This window comes from Leptodactylus fuscus, chromosome 5, assembly GCF_031893055.1.
Source record: "Leptodactylus fuscus isolate aLepFus1 chromosome 5, aLepFus1.hap2, whole genome shotgun sequence".
Lineage (NCBI taxonomy): Eukaryota > Metazoa > Chordata > Amphibia > Anura > Leptodactylidae > Leptodactylus > Leptodactylus fuscus.
In genome coordinates this window covers 180542084-180558331 of record NC_134269.1, presented here as the reverse complement: position 1 = coordinate 180558331, position 16248 = coordinate 180542084, and the positions used below count along the sequence as shown (strand labels likewise).

The following is a 16248-nucleotide window of genomic DNA, read 5'->3' as shown; positions in this document are numbered from 1 at the left end:
TCCAAACTGGGCTGGTTAGAGGCTCCCTCCACCATGAATTGGTCCAAACTGGGCTGGTTAGAGGCTCCCTCCACCATGAATTGGTCCAAATTGGGGTTTTTAGAGGCTCCCTCCACCATGAATTGGTCCAAACTGGGCTGTTTAGAGGCTCCCTCCACCATGAATTGGTCCAAACTGGGGTTTTTAGAGGCTCTCTCCACCATGAATTGGTCCAAACTGGGCTGGTTAGAGGCTCCCTCCACCATGAATTGGTCCAAACTGGGTTTTTTAGAGGCTCCCTCCACCATGAATTGGTCCAAACTGGGGTTTTTAGAGGCTCCCTCCACCATGAATTGGTCCAAACTGGGGTTTTTAGAGGCTCCCTCCACCATGAATTGGTCCAAAGTGGGGTTTTTAGAGGCTCCCTCCACCATGAATTTGCCCAAACTGGGCTGTTTAGAGGCTCCCTCCACCATGAATTGGTCCAAACTGGGTTTTTTAGAGGCTCCCTCCACCATGAATTGGTCCAAACTGGGGTTTTTAGAGGCTCCCTCCACCATGAATTGGTCCAAACTGGGGTTTTTAGAGGCTCCCTCCACCATGAATTTGCCCAAACTGGGCTGTTTAGAGGCTCCCTCCACCATGAATTGGTCCAAATTGGGGTTTTTAGAGGCTCCCTCCACCATGAATTGGTCCAAACTGGGGTTTTTAGAGGCTCCCTCCACCATGAATTTGCCCAAACTGGGCTGTTTAGAGGCTCCCTCCAGCATGAATTGGTCCAAACTGGGGTTTTTAGAGGCTCCCTCCACCATGAATTGGTCCAAACTGGGCTGTTTAGAGGCTCCCTCCACCATGAATTGGTCCAAACTGGGTTTTTTAGAGGCTCCCTCCACCATGAATTGGTCCAAACTGGGGTTTTTAGAGGCTCCCTCCACCATGAATTGGTCCAAACTGGGGTTTTTAGAGGCTCCCTCCACCATGAATTTGCCTAAACTCTGCTGGTTAGAGGCTCAATCCACCCTGATTTTCAAAACAAATGTTGGTGCCAACCTCAACTTACTACAAGGGCCAAATTCACTGCTGGTGACAAGCTTTCCTCACTGCAAGTGCCAAATACACATGTTTCAAGGTGTTTTCCTACTGTCAGAGAGGTGGTATTGAGTGTGTAAAGTGTGTAGTTGTTAGGCTGTGATGTTGGGGTAATAGAGGGTCTTTGGTGTGTTAGATGCCCCCAGACATGCTTCCCCTGCTGTCCCAGTGTCATTCCAGAGGTGTTGGCATTATTTCCTGTGGTGTCATAGTGGACTTGGTGACCCTCCAGACACGGATTTGGGTTTCCCCCTTAACGAGTATATGTTCCCCATAGACTATAATGGGGTTCGAAACCCGTTCGAACACACGAACAGTGAGCGGCTGTTCGATTCGAATTTCGAACCTCGAACATTTTAGTGTTCGCTCATCTCTATATATAATATTATATGGTTTGGACCACAAATTATCAGTAAAAAAAAGTAAATCCTGCCTGGGCTCCTTGGAGAGCTGACTGACAGCTTTCTTTGTATCAGTGTGTACTGTAGACAGTTAGGTCCAGAAATATTTGGGCAGTGACACAAGTTTTGGCATTTTAGCTGTTTACCGAAACATATTCAAGATCAGTTATATAACCAATATGGACATAAAGTGCAGACTCAAAGCTTTAACTTGAGGGAATTCACATCCTAATTGGATTTAGGAATTTCAGCTCTGTAATCTGTAGCTGCCTCTTTTTCAAGGGACCAAAGGTAATTGGGCAATTATCTGACATGCTATTTAATGGGCTACATGGGCTATTCCTTCATTAATCAGTACCTAAATAATAAAACAAAGGAGAGACACCAAGCACTCGGAGTGTAGTATATGAGACACGTTCTGAGAAAAACCAATAGCAAGTTTATAAATTGACCAGTTGGCCTCTCATCTGGGAGGGTTGTGAGTAGTCACAAACCCTTTTGGTTGCTTTCTGAAGCAGGATCAAGGTGAGAGTGGCTGCAGATCCAACAAAACACCAGAGAACTGGAGAGGAAATGTATGAAGACCAGGAACCAAAGGTTCTTGTTGGGGTAGAGATCTGTGCTCACTGGTAGAAGAAATTACATGAAGACCAGATTGTCCAATGCAAAAATTTATTTATTACAGAAGGGTAAACTAGTACGACGCGTTTCAGGCCGTTATAGGCCCTTTCTCAAGTGCAAAGAGTGCAGGATACTTCGGGCCAGATGCATCTTTGCACTTGAGAAATTGCCTGTAACAGCCCGAAACACGCATTCTACCAGTCAGCGCAGATCTCTACCCCAACGAGAACCTTTCATTTCAGGTCTCCATACATTAATCAGTATCTAAGTCAGCCATAAAGCAAAGACTTCAAGAGAGCAAATACCGAGGGTTCATCACAAGGTGCAAACCATTTATCAGACTCAAAAATAGAAAGGCCACATTAGCGTTTGCCAAAAAACCCATAAAGAAGCCAGCAAAATTCTGGAACAGCATTCTTTGGACACATGAATTAAAATCAACCTATACCAGAATGATGGTATGGAGAAGGCTTGGAACAGCTCATAATCCAAAGCATACCACATCCTCTGTAAAACATGGTGGAGGCAGTGTGATGGTGGAGGCATGCATGGCTTTCAATGGCACTAGGTCACTAGTGTGTATAGATGATGTGACAGAAGACAAAAGCAGCCAGATGAAATCTGAAGTGTCCAGGGATAGACTTTTTGCTCAGATTAGCCCAAAAATGCAGCAGGGTTCATTGGATGGCTTCTCAGTATAGATGGATAATGACCCAAAACATACTATATAAGAAACCAGGAGTTTTTCAGAAAAAGAAGTGGAATCTGGAACTGATTGAGAATGTCTTTAACTTGTTTAAGACATAACTTCAAGACTTCAGGCAGTCATTGGATGCAAAGAATTCTCTATAAAGTATTAAAAATGAAGATTTTAATTACCCTTGAGCCCCTGAATGAGGAGGCTTTGTAGATAAATGGTTGCAATTTGTAAACGTTTCAAAGGAGATTTTTGTTCAACCCCTTGCATTACACCTGAAAGTATACACTTTAAGTTGTTTCATCTCAAATCCAGTGAGATGCATGTATAGCCCAAACCATGAAGATTGTGTCACTGTCCAAATATGTCTGAACCTAACTGCGCATAAGGCTGACAAACCGCCTGTGTGGTTAGAGTAAGCAAGACTGGACACTGTCAAAATTTATTATTCTTCTTATACAGAAATGCTGTTGTAATTCACATATAAATCAACCTGTATATGACAGTGTTCTTCTACTCTTCTTCTATAATATCCTGCTACAGGTACTTATTGTAGTATTCTCCCAAATACTCTCCCAGTGGCAGATGTATCAGCATTTTCCCCCTTTCCCACCGACAGCAGAATTCCCTCCACCTTCACCCCATTTCATGTCTTTGAAACTTCTTCACCGCTGGCAAGTGGCAACAGCATTCATTACACAATTGGTCCCCAATGGCCGCAGCATTCTCCCCACATCTGCCTTAGTGACAGCAGCATTCTCTCCTTTCCCACTCAGCCCCCACTGACAGAAGCATTTAATCTCTTTCCACTCCACCACCACCACCAGCATTAGCATATTCCACCTTCCCACTCCTCCGAGGATTGTTCCCCTTAGTAACCCCTTCCATTTACAGAGGAGATGTCATGGCACCCTGGGCTGGATGCTGAAAGTAAGTAACTCTAAATACCTGAGAGTCACTGGAGGTAATTGTTATGTATTTGGTCTCTGACTGCATCTTGCCAATGCTATATGAATTGGTGTACTCTGCATATGGCCTGCTGGTCACTTTATGCTCACTATATTGCAGTATTATAGGGTATGCTGGTCTTTGTATAGCGATATGGTACAGATATATCCGTCTTTGCCTTCAATTTGATTAAGAACAACAATTTTAGTTGCAAAATGTATTTGGATACAGAATGTCAGCACAGTCAGCAGCCACAAGCTCTTCTCAAATGCTGTTGTGTTAGGATTGCCATGGCTACAAAAGCATATAACCCTAATGGTTGGGTGATAATAGTCTGATGTAACCCTGAATACTTGTAATCCGGAATTAATGATCTTGCATTTGTTGCTGTTACTAGGCTAAAAGGTCTCTGTGTACTTTCTAATAATAATTAATAAGAAAACTTGATAAATAATAACGTGGAACAAATGAGAATAAAAAAGTTCATTAGTACATTTACCCCCCACCCCCACCCCATATTTTAGACACATTTTATTGTTGGCAAAAACATTTTAAAAAATGTATTAAAAAGGAGAATCTACGTTACAGTTTGTATTCATTACAGAAGTCTAAATTTTCTACCGATCCAAAATTATGTTCTTGTTTCTGATCTCATGTCTTTTCCCAAACACAGAACCACACTGCGGCAGAATGCTTAAAACCCAAAAGGGGTATTCAAAGACATCTTTGAAATTATTTTATAGTAGCCCAATAAAATTAACAGACAAGTATTTAGTTGTCCCCGGTCCTCGGTCTCCAGCAGCAGCAGGTCCATTCATGTCACATGCTGTTTGTGAAGAGGTCAATGCTTAGGCCTGAGAATGGCTGCAGTGATCTCCTTGCACAAATGTGACGTCACTGGTGACATCAGACAAAGGATCTGTATACTGAAGAATGGTCCATTAGTAATGAAAGTTCAGGGAGAGGTGAGTACTGTTTGTTATGTTTATAGACCCGCTAGCAGCAGTGTTAAAGGGATCCTATCATTTAAACACTTTTTGTTCTAGTTGACACGTCGGAATAGCCTATTTGTCTCCTACCTTTATAAGACGTCTCCGGTCCGCCGTTGGGTGAAAAATGAGTTTTTTTCTCGGGATGCAAATGAGTTCTCTCGCAGCACTGGGGGCGGGCCGCAGCGCTCAAACTCTCCAGCGATGCCTCCATCTTCTGCAGCAACCGTCTCTTCACGTCTTCTTCCGGCTGGGGTCAGACTTGTGTGCCTGTGCAGTCGGCTCGACCATCGGGACCCAGGCAGAGCCGAGTGCACAGGCCGGCCGGCGGCCATTTTTTTGGAGGCTGCTTGCGTGCACATGCGCAGGAGCGTACTGCGCATGTGCGCGGAAGCAGCCTCCAAAAAAGTGGACCGATACCACACTAGATGTGACTCCAGAGAATCTGACCCCAAGATCATATACCTTGTTGCATTTTATGGAACCCTGACCCCCAAGCAACCTCTCACCTGTGATGTCATAATTTTTCTTTGTTCAATAAACTGAGACCTGGCCACTTAAAACTTCCAATTGACCAGTGTCATGGTTGTGTAAATGCTCAAGCAACTGTGATACTGAATGCTTCTTGCACCTCTGTGGAAATGGGGTAGGAAAGCTGTCCCTGGCGCTATGCTGGCTGATTAGGCCCTACCTGAGGGTGTTCGTCAGCTGTACCCAAGCTAAGCTTGGCCCCGACAACTACTAGCTCTCTAAACGTGAAGACCTGACAGACAGGTGGGGTGAGAGCTGAAAGAGGCTAGGGACTGGGATACTAGAGGCGGTCACCCCTAACGAAAGAATAGGTGCAGCTACAAACAGTAACATCTAGGATGGGACGTACTGGAGAACTAACAGGTGCAGCACAACCATAAACACACAACAGGAATTGAGGAGGGAAAAAGTGGAGTAGTGAGGAAAGGGTATCACGGGACAGGGGCAAAATAAATCTGAAGCCCTAAACAAAAACTCACTAATACCAAAACAGTGACAGGCAACCAGAAATGCAGGACAGGAGTTGAGTAGAAATGTTGAGGGTAAAACAGACTCTCACATAGAACAAACTCACACCACTTCCAATCCAGCTCCTGAGAGCGTGCAACTCCCACAATACACTCCTACTAAACTGGGCAAAGAATCCTAGATAGTAACAATGAAAACCGGTGAGGACTGAAGCCAACAGTTAGGCTTATACAGACCCCAGAAAGACTTGATAGGTTGATGACAATGTTCAACATCTGAAGTTAGTATCTAGTGAGACACCAAGTCAACTCAAGAATACACTGAGGTATGCGCATGCGCAGGAGTGTACTGCGCGTGTGCGCGGAAGCAGCCTCCAAAAACGTGGCCGCCGCGTGGCCTGTGCACTTGGTTCTGCCTGGGTTCCGATGGTTGAGCCGACTGCATAGGCACACAAGTCTGACCCCAGCCAGAAGAAGGCGTGAAGAGGCGGTTGCTGCTGAAGATGGAGGCGTCGCTGGAGAGAGTTCTCTCGCACCATTGGGGACACCCTCAGTGCTGTTTGAGTACTGGGGCCCGCCCCCAGTGCTGCAAGATAACTAATTTGCATACCCACAAAAAACGGACTTATAAAGGTAGGAGACGAAATATCCTTTCTTAAGGCTATTCTGACGTGTCAACTAGAAAAAAAAAGTGTTTAAATGATAGGATCCCTTTAAATAAATCAAAAATGTCTCAAAAGTGCAGCTTTTGATGAATAGCATATATTCTAGTATATCATCTTGTATAAGAAAGCATAACAGACTTGAATGGTACCTGAATATTATTTACAAAAAATCTGCCCACTTCTGCTACTTCTGAATCCTATTTTGTGCAGAGACAGAAGTTTATAACCATATATGGAGTATTTTCATACTCAGAAAGCATTGTGTAAGAAATTGTGGGTGCTAAAAAACGTAATAGTAATAATAATATTCATATTAAAAAATAATAATTAAGCAAAATTTATTGGAAAAATGTACTAATCACTAGATAAATTATTTAAGGACTAAATAATTAAGGACTCTAAAACTAGGTAATGTTGGGGGTGGGGGTGTTTCTGTTCTGTCACTTCAGGAACACTGCAAATGCAACAAATCATCGAAAAATGTTACCAGCAAAATCTGCCCTACAAAAACCCAATGGCACCCCTTGCGTTCTGTGCTGCGTGCTCATACATCAGTTTACATCCACATGTGCTCAATCCTTGCAATGTCTATGTAATAACTACAAATTAGTCAATGTGCCACGCATTGTGACATCTATGGCCACACTATTGAAACTTTTATCGATGGATTGGCTGTCACAGTCCCCCACTAACTCTTTCTCTTGCTTTAGATTTCAACTGCTCTAGATTTCAACTGCATCACAGTTCCAGCAGCCCCATAAAAGTAATTAGAGCGCCAGTCACACAATTGCACTGGAACTCCATTCACAAGGAGACTTTAGGGGGACTTTCAGTCCGCTGTCCTCTTCAACCTGATGAAGTAGTACAAAATGCCCTTCTTCTAAACAATCACGCCTACGAATATGGATATCAAAGCCAAGTTCTGAGTCCATGTTATATAAGACATGATCTCTTAGCTGTACAGATCTAACTTTGGAGCCCACCTAGATATTGAGATATTATTGGTTAACGTGTAGATGCATATACTCACAGCTTCACCTTAAACTAGTGTGTAAGAATACATCTGCAGCTGACAGTGTGCAGGGAGAGAATTATTTTATTATTCTTCTAGGGGAAGGAGTACCATGGAATTTTGTTCATGATGTTACCTCCTCCTTTATCAGTCAGAAATCAAACCTACCATTTAACCCTTTATATATTGTGGTCAATGTTGATCACAGCACTTAAGTCGCTTTACAGAAAAGAAGGAAACATAGACATTGTCTTACCCTTGTTAACAACCACACAATTGGTATTGTCATATCCATAACAGCCACTAAAATAAAATTACTAAATTTATTGTACATGATAAATTCCGTAATACTTAAAATTCAGATGGCAGAATTGATGTTTTATGATTATCTCACCTCTCAAAAACAAAAAGTAATAAAGACTCATTAAAAAGTCTTATGTACCCACAAAATATAAGCTTTGGTAAATCTACATTGAAATAAAATTTAAAAAGCTATGAAAGCGGGAATGTAGAGAACAATAAAATGTTACTAGCGTAAGGCTTCAATGTGTTAGATGGCTAAGGGGGTATAATGTGCATATTGTCCTTTCAGAGGGTTTTTGAAATTTTAATGTAACTGTTAGGTGGTTAATGCAGAGTTTCTATATATTTTGCTCACTCTACCTGCCATGCACCTAAATCCTGATGAAATCGGTCTAAGGCAAAATCCATTGGTGCTTGGGATACTGATGAATTGTATAATTGGTATACTGTTTGGACTAGTTATTTTATTTTTTTTATTCATTCCTAAACAAAGCAGGATTTAGTGCAATGTGTCAGTAGGTATGAGATAAGTCTGTTTCCTGCATACAGTAACTCTAATTTGGATGTTATTTTCAATCCACAAGCCAAGAGACAGGTGGTTTATAAGTCCCAGGAAGCACATTCAATATAGAAGGCCCCTAATTGTCAAGTCTTTAGCCCCCAAACCCAAATATTAAGACTCCTGGTTGTCAGGACCTGAGTTGTTTTATAAATTTGTAGTGTATTTTCTGGCGGTGTTTGTCTGGGGATTTGAGCCGATGTCCTGTGACTCTCTGGTCTGTCTCTTTGTCACTGAGCTGTCTAGTTGGTGATTGGGTATCTGCCTCAGTGTATACTTGAGCTGGCTGGGTGTCTCAGTAGATACGAACTTCAGGTGTTGAACATTGTCATCAACCTATCAAGCCTTTCTGGGGTCTGTATAAGATTGACTGTTGGCTTCAGTCCTCGCCGGTTTTCGTTGTTACTATCTAGGAATCTTTGCCCAGTTTAGTAGGAGTGTATTGTGGGAGTTGCACGCTCTCAAGAGCTGGATTGGAAGTGGTGTGAGTTTGTTCTGTATGAGAGTCTGTTTCACCCTCAACATTTCTACTCAACTCCTGTCCTGCATTTCTGGTTGCCTGTCACTGTTTTCATATTAGTGAGTTTTTGTTTAGGGCTTCAGGTTTATTTTGCCCCTGCCCTGTGATACCCTTTCCTCACTACTCCACTTTTTCCCTCCTCAATTCCTGATGTGTGTTTATGGTTGTGCTGCACCTGTTAGTTCTCCAGTATGTCCCATCCTAGTTGTTACTGTTTGCAGCTGCACCTATTCTTTTGTTAGAGGTGACCGCCTCTAGTATCCCAGTCCCCAGCCTCTTTCAGCTCTCACCCCATCTGTCTGTCAGGTTTTCGCGTTTAGAGAGCTAGTAGTTGTCAGGGCCAAGCTTAGCTTGGGTACAGCTGACGAACACCCTCAGGTAGGGCCTAATCAGCCGGTGTAGCGCCAGGGACAGCTTTCCTATCCCACTTCCACAGAGGAGCAAGAAGCATTCAGTATCACAGTTGCTCGGGCATTTACACAACGATGACACTGGTCAATTGGAAGTCTTAAGTGGCCAGGTCTCAGTTTATTGAACAAAGAAAAATTATGACATCACAGGTGAGAGGTTGCAGGAAGTTGCTTGGGGGTCAAGGTTCCATAAAATGCAACAAGGTATATGATCTCGGGGTCAGATTCTTTGGAGTCAGATCTAGTGTGGCATCAGTCCGTTTTCTTATGCTGTGTTCCAACCAACAGCCGTGTTTGTATGTATATTTGCCATTACTGTTATATCCATGATATCATGTTGTAGCTTTATTTTATATGCTCTATAATTTGTGAATTTTCTACCAGAAATGTTCTATTTGGATGAATAAAGTTGATATTTTAATAACTGCCATTGGTACAATTAACTGGACTTTATACCCTTTTCTTTTACCTGCTTACTATACCAAAGCCAATGTTAAACACAAGGGTTCCTTTCCATGTTTTTGTAAACATGTTTTAGCACTTAAAGTGCCATACGGAAGGGGTTTTAGAGTTTTTATTTTTACTTTGACGTCAACAATGATCAATATAAATGGAAAGTACACTGTTCATATCCATCAATCTGGCATCATTATTGTCTATTGTTCTGATCCTCTTATAGATTAAAACAATGGACCTAAATATGGTAATTTAACCCTATCCTGGGAGAAGTGGTATTCTCCAGCACACATATGAAAGATGACAAAAATAAATAAATAATGAGATGGCATTGTGTAGTCCCTGTATATACACTATGTGATCAAAAGTATCCAGACACCTGGCTGAAAATGACTTACAAGTTTGTGGCGCCCTCCATCGGTAATGCTGGAATTCAATATGGTGTTGGCCCACCCTTAACCTTGATGACAGCTTCCACTCTCACAGGCATACGTTCAATCAGGTGCTGGAAGATTTCTTGGGGAATGGCAGCCTATTCTTCACGGAGTGCTGCACTGAGGAGAGGTATCAATGTAGGTCGGTGAGGCCTGGCACGAAGTCGGCGCTCCAAAACATCCCAAAGGTGTTCTATAGGATTTGTCAGGACAGTCCATTACAGAGATGTTATTGTCGTGTAACCACTTCGCCACAGGCCGTGCAGTATGAACAGGTGCTCGATCGTGTTGAAAGATGCAATTGCCATCCCCGAATTGCTCTTCAACAGTGGGAAGCAAGAAGGTATTTAAAACATCAATGTAGGCCTGTGCTGTGATAGTGCCATGCAAAACATTAAGGGGTGCAAGCCCCCTCCATTACCGATGGAGGGCGCCACGAACTTGTAAGTGATTTTCAGCCAGGTGTCTGGGTACTTTTGATCACATAGTGTACATGATAAGGTTAGCAGTACTGTGCAGTAACCATATATATATACACGAACTGGCACTCTGCTGTGCCCATATATACAAGAAAAGAGTAGTGGTACTGTGCAGTAGCCATTTATAGGGTTATTGTACAGGGCTATATCAAACTGGCATTGGGTCTGCACCAACTACAGAATTCTCTCCATCTTTGAAATAAAACAATGCAGCAAGAAAAAACTATTATGTACTCTGCTCAAAACTGAAATACAAAGAATATCCATTACTACTAAGGAGCACATGCACATACTAAACAAAACATGTACACCTGGATACTTACTTTGCTGTGGCTTAACATTATTATCCTCACTAGAACAACGTTAATATGCGCCCCCAGTGACTCATCGTGGTAGATTTCATTGACCTATAAAACAATGAAAATTAAAGTTATACGCAAGGATAGGTTATATACACTTTAAAGTAAACCGTGTTCTTTTTCTCAACTCCAACTTTCTATAAACTCAATATTGTGGTGCATGTGAATGCTGTGGGTTTGTGACTTTGGATGTTCGAATGTTTGGCGGTCAATCAGGCAAAAACCGCTCCACCGATTTGGCTGAAATTTTCCACAAACATAGTCACTACACTACTTTTCATCACAATAGCGCACATACATTTTTCCCAGGACCCCCACAAAACCCAAACTCACATCACTATCTCTGCAATCTCACACACTTTGGACCATAGCAAGCCACAAAATTTATATTACCCCCTACAGCAGAGGTCAGCAACCCCTGGCACACGTGCCAAGAGTGGCACTCCTGCCATATTTCACTGGCACACCAGCAGCACAGGACCTGCAAGAGTTAAATGAAGTCTGTGCTCTGCTAGAGCTGAGGCATAAGGACACTCCCCTTTGAGAGGGGTGCAGGAAACCCCGGGGGTGGAGCTTATTCGCTCAAGTCTCTGCCTGCCTGCTATAGTGATAGCTCCTGCCATCTGCACCCTGCAAACATTCCCCGAGGAGGAGAGGAAGCTGCTAGCAAACTGAAAGTAAGAAACACACAGCTATCTTCCTTTAGTTCCTATTCTCATTAATGTCAGGCATTTGGGGTTATTAGTTTAGGGTTAGTAACTCCATGTGCCTCACATTAATAGGAATAAACCCCATCATGTCCCTCATATTAACCCCTGTGTGCCTCATATAAAGGTTACTAATATGTGAGACATATGGAGGTACTAATAAAAGACCTCAATAATGAAGATACTTAATTATTACCTCCAAGTCTCTCACATATCAGTAACTAGAGATGAGCGAGTACTGTTCGCATCAGCCGATCCGAACAGCACGCTCCATAGAAATGAATGGATGCACCTGGTACTTCCGCTTGGAAGTACCATTCATTTCTATGCCAGCGTGCTCTTCGGATCGGCTGATCCGAACAGTACTCGCTCATCTCTATCAGTAACTCTCACACAGGGGTTAATGTGAGGGACATTATGGGGTTAATTGCTATTAATAAGAGGCGCATGGAGTTACTAAACTGTCATGCACAGGGCCAGACTTTATGTGGCTTGCTCAAGAGTATCCTGTGCCCAAAACTTACATGTACTGGCGGAAAATAACAAATCATACAATGTCGTATATCGAAGTATATTAACCTGCAATACCTCTGTCCCAAAGACACTATGTACAGTTTATAACAACACCATATAGCAGCTGAAATACAAATTACCTTCAACACAAAAGTCTCATGTGTTCTCAGAATTACAGCAAAAACAAGATACACAGTTACATTTCATATCCCATCCCTTATACACAGTACAAAAACCTTACCCGCGCCTGTATTTACTCACTTCTACAATCACCGCAGACGAAGTCGCGGGTACCAGCTAGTTTGTTTTTCAATAAGTTTGGTTATTTTATATCATACAATATTTATGTAAGACCACAGGGCTGATTGGCTGATTTAATATTTATCATCTTAGCATGTTTATTTGTGAGTATATGAAAAAATTTGATCTCAGTTGAATTAAATAAAATGACAAATGACAGTGTCTAAAAAAGATAATTAAAAAAATATTGTTCACTGAAAAATCTATGCAAAAAAACACTAGGTCGCTAGACCAACCAATAAAATGGCAAAACCGTGTCTGGTGCTGTGGTCTTCATGTACTCCAGTCTTGAACCAGTTAAAGCAGCAGTCCAGCTTTTCGCTGCAGATACTGTATATACTTGAGCATAAGCCGACCCAAATATAAGCAGAGACCCCTAATTTTACCACGAAAACCTGGAAAAACTTATTCACTCGAGTATAAGCCTGTGTGTGGGGGGGGGGGGATCCACCATTGCCCAATCTCCGTTCTGAGGTTTCAGTCTTCTGCAGGCAGAAGACGGAAACCTGTCAGACCATGTCCGGCTCTCCGCGGTGAAACAGTTTCTTTTTAAACGAGAGACAGAGTACCATTGCTAACATACCGACCAATGGAATGAACATTTTCTTACAGTTAAACATAAATAAATAATGGATGTGCAATGTAGGAAAGCTCCGGATACCACTACAGCAGCTCTTGGTAAAACACTCACTCATTTCAGCGGTTACATTTCTAACCAGGGGCAAAAAAACACTAGAGTTACTCGGGCACCACATCAAAGGCTGCGTTGGTATCTGACACGTTCACGTCAAATTTAGGACCCTTCACCATAGCTTATGCCAATCAGGCACTGTTAAGGTAAGCTGATATTTTTCACCTCCACTGTCTATCAGTAAAGGCACACAACAAAGATGTCCTCTCTCCCCTCTGTTATTTATCCTGTGACAGCAGTCTTTCATCACATCCACACAAACGCTGATATAATAGGTGCCCACAGGAGGCATCATGCCTAAGGTGGCAGTTTATGTGGACAACCTATTCTTTTATACTCATGTCCGCCTATATCTCTTTCCACAACCTCATGACTTGTCATTTATGAGAATTTGTAGTAGCCAGTAAACCCATACTCATTGATCATTTTACACTTTTTTCCTCCAAACAAAATGGGGATATTGCCTTCCTGGACCTTATGTCTTACCACCATTCTTTTCATCTCTTACGATTGTGGACTAATGCAGACATGGAGGCATTAAACAATGTCCATGGAGCAGTTGTTTGTCCCTCTCCTCTGGTGATGATCCCTTGGCTATCAGTCCACATCCCCCGGGTTGTACAAATGAACCCAACTATTTTGACTGGATGTCCGATGACAAGACTACTGATTCATCCTGAAAATTGAGCTGCTGTGTTGCCAAGGAAAGATGTCTCACCCTTCCAGTCTCATTTGTTCCCTGTTCTAGGCAGTCCTTCCTTCCCCTGACTTGGAAACAGGTCCAATTCAGCAGTAGATGTATGCCTGGTATTGATCACTAATGCAAGGCATTACAATGCTAATGCATTTCAAAATATTGGCACTTCGATTACAGGCTGCATAGAGCCTGGGAGCCTTCAATAGGCTCTCGTCTGTCATGGCAATGGATTGCTAGTGAAAATAGCGATGCCCATGTAACTCCAGGAAAATGGTGCCTTGGTCAGCATTTACCAAAGCACCGACATATACTGTACTATTACTGTGGATATCGGGAAGGGGTTAATTTGGAACAGTTTTGGATTACATTTTACCCACCAATTATATAAAAATGATATGAAAGAACCATTGACCTCTTAGATCTGCAGATAATCAATTGATCTTTAAGCTCAGGGAAGGGGCAGACAGACAACCAAAACACCCTCCCCCTTCCCCATCACCCAGCAACTACTGTACCCAAAAACTCCATTTTAATTTTTTAAAATTTCCAGTAGCAGCTGCATTTCCCCCCTAGGCTTATACTCGAGTCAATAAGTTCCCATTTTTTTGTGGCAAAATTAGGGGCCTCAGCTTATATTCGGGTCGGCTTATACTCTAGTATATACGGCATGTATACCCCAAAATGGTGGCAATAAAAATAAGATCACTCCACAATGGGAATGGAAAATGTGACAATAAATAAAAAAAATAGGGAAGGCCCAATATAAGTAACACCACAAGGAACTTCATCCAAATGTATAAGGCTGCTATGGGGATCAAATTATACCCCATGCTACTACTGCAAGGAGGGTGATTTAAGGGGGTGAGAGAAAGCACTTCCCTCTCTATTAAGATGTGTGATCAGTATTGATCTATTGATATAGAATTGTATTGTTCCTTTTCTTTATTCAGACATTTACGGTGCTGTATTGTCCTAGTTTTACATAAGCAGCTATATTACACTACATAAGCCAACCTATTCAAATAGAGAACTTCTGCAAGGAAAGTCCACGGTATTGTCAGCAATCCAAATAAAAATTCTTTCCTTCATAAAGTCACAGCTTTCTGCAGAGTAACAGGCCATATAATGTATATACATTCTACACTTTCATTATTTTTAGTTTATTATTAAGGTCATTCATGAGTAATATTACAAATAGCAGTTATTTATGTCAGATATAAATTTTCCTAAAAGTTCAGATCTCATTGCTTAGTTCTGACAAATATAAGATAGTTTAGACAAGCACTCCTTCCACATTCCTTCTCTTAGCTATTTTCTCTATGTGTACACTGTAGAGCTAGTGTCCCACCCAAAAAGATAATGTTACAGGCTTTTTTCCTGTACTTCTGTGGCAAATGTAGCATTAAATATGGCTCTTTGATTTAACTACACCGTAATTTGAGGCTTTCCCACTTATAACAGCATATTATTTGCATCAAAAGACTGGTCATTCTATAGAAATTACAGAGTCAGGTGATAACTGTTTTGCATGGAAATCCTCCATAATCTAGTGTGCTATCCCATGTAGCTAAACATCTGTCACCAGGGCCAGGACAAGGTATTTTGGCAAATTGCACCCACCAAGCTTCATAAGTATTTTGTTGTCAGAGGATTGGACAAATGGAATAAAAAAAACAAAACAAAACAAAAAAAAAAACGAAGATTTTCCATTCTAATAATAATAATAACAACAACAACAACAACAACAACAACTTTTATTTATATAGCGCCAACATATTCCGCAGCGCTGTACAATTTGTAGGGTTCAGATACAGACAGATACAAAACAAAGAACGTCATTTCACACAATGGGACTGAGGGCCCTGCTCACAAGAGCTTACAATCTATGAGGTAGAGGGGGTGACACAAGAGGTAGGAGGGGTGGCATTGCTTATACAGTGTTCAGACAATTTTGTAATAGAGGTTGCAGCCATTACACAAACAAAGCTTTATGGGCCGTCACTAGTAGTGTCCTTTAACATGTGGATAGAGCATGGACAAATATGTTAGGCTGAAAAGGCATCAAGAAGGGTTTGCATTAGGAATTGTGATAGGCCTGTCTGAAAAAATGCGTCTTTAGTTTGCGTTTGAAACTGTAGAAATTGGGAGTTAATCTGATTGTCCGGGGTAGAGCATTCCAGAAAAGTGGTGCAACTCGGGAGAAGTCTTATATATGAGTGTGGGAGGTTCTGATAATAGAGGATGTAAGTGTTAGGTCATTGAGTGAGCGGAGAACACGGGTTGGGCGGTAGACAGAGATGAGGGAGGAAATGTAGGGAGGTGCGGCATTATGGAGAGCCTTGTGGATGAGAGTGATAACTTTATATTTTATTCTATAATGAATAGGCAGCCAATGTAGCGACTGGCACAGACCAGAGGCAT

General features: G+C 41.9%; 1 protein-coding gene across 1 annotated transcript in view; it reads right to left on the bottom strand.

The window, feature by feature from the left end:
• The window catches only part of LOC142203773 (A disintegrin and metalloproteinase with thrombospondin motifs 2-like), a 283879-nt gene that overhangs the window by 132194 nt on the left and 135437 nt on the right, over positions 1–16248 (bottom strand). The window contains exon 5 of the mRNA XM_075274794.1: positions 10884–10967. Coding sequence (XP_075130895.1) covers positions 10884–10967 — 84 coding nt within the window. The remainder of the gene's footprint in view (positions 1–10883; positions 10968–16248) is intronic.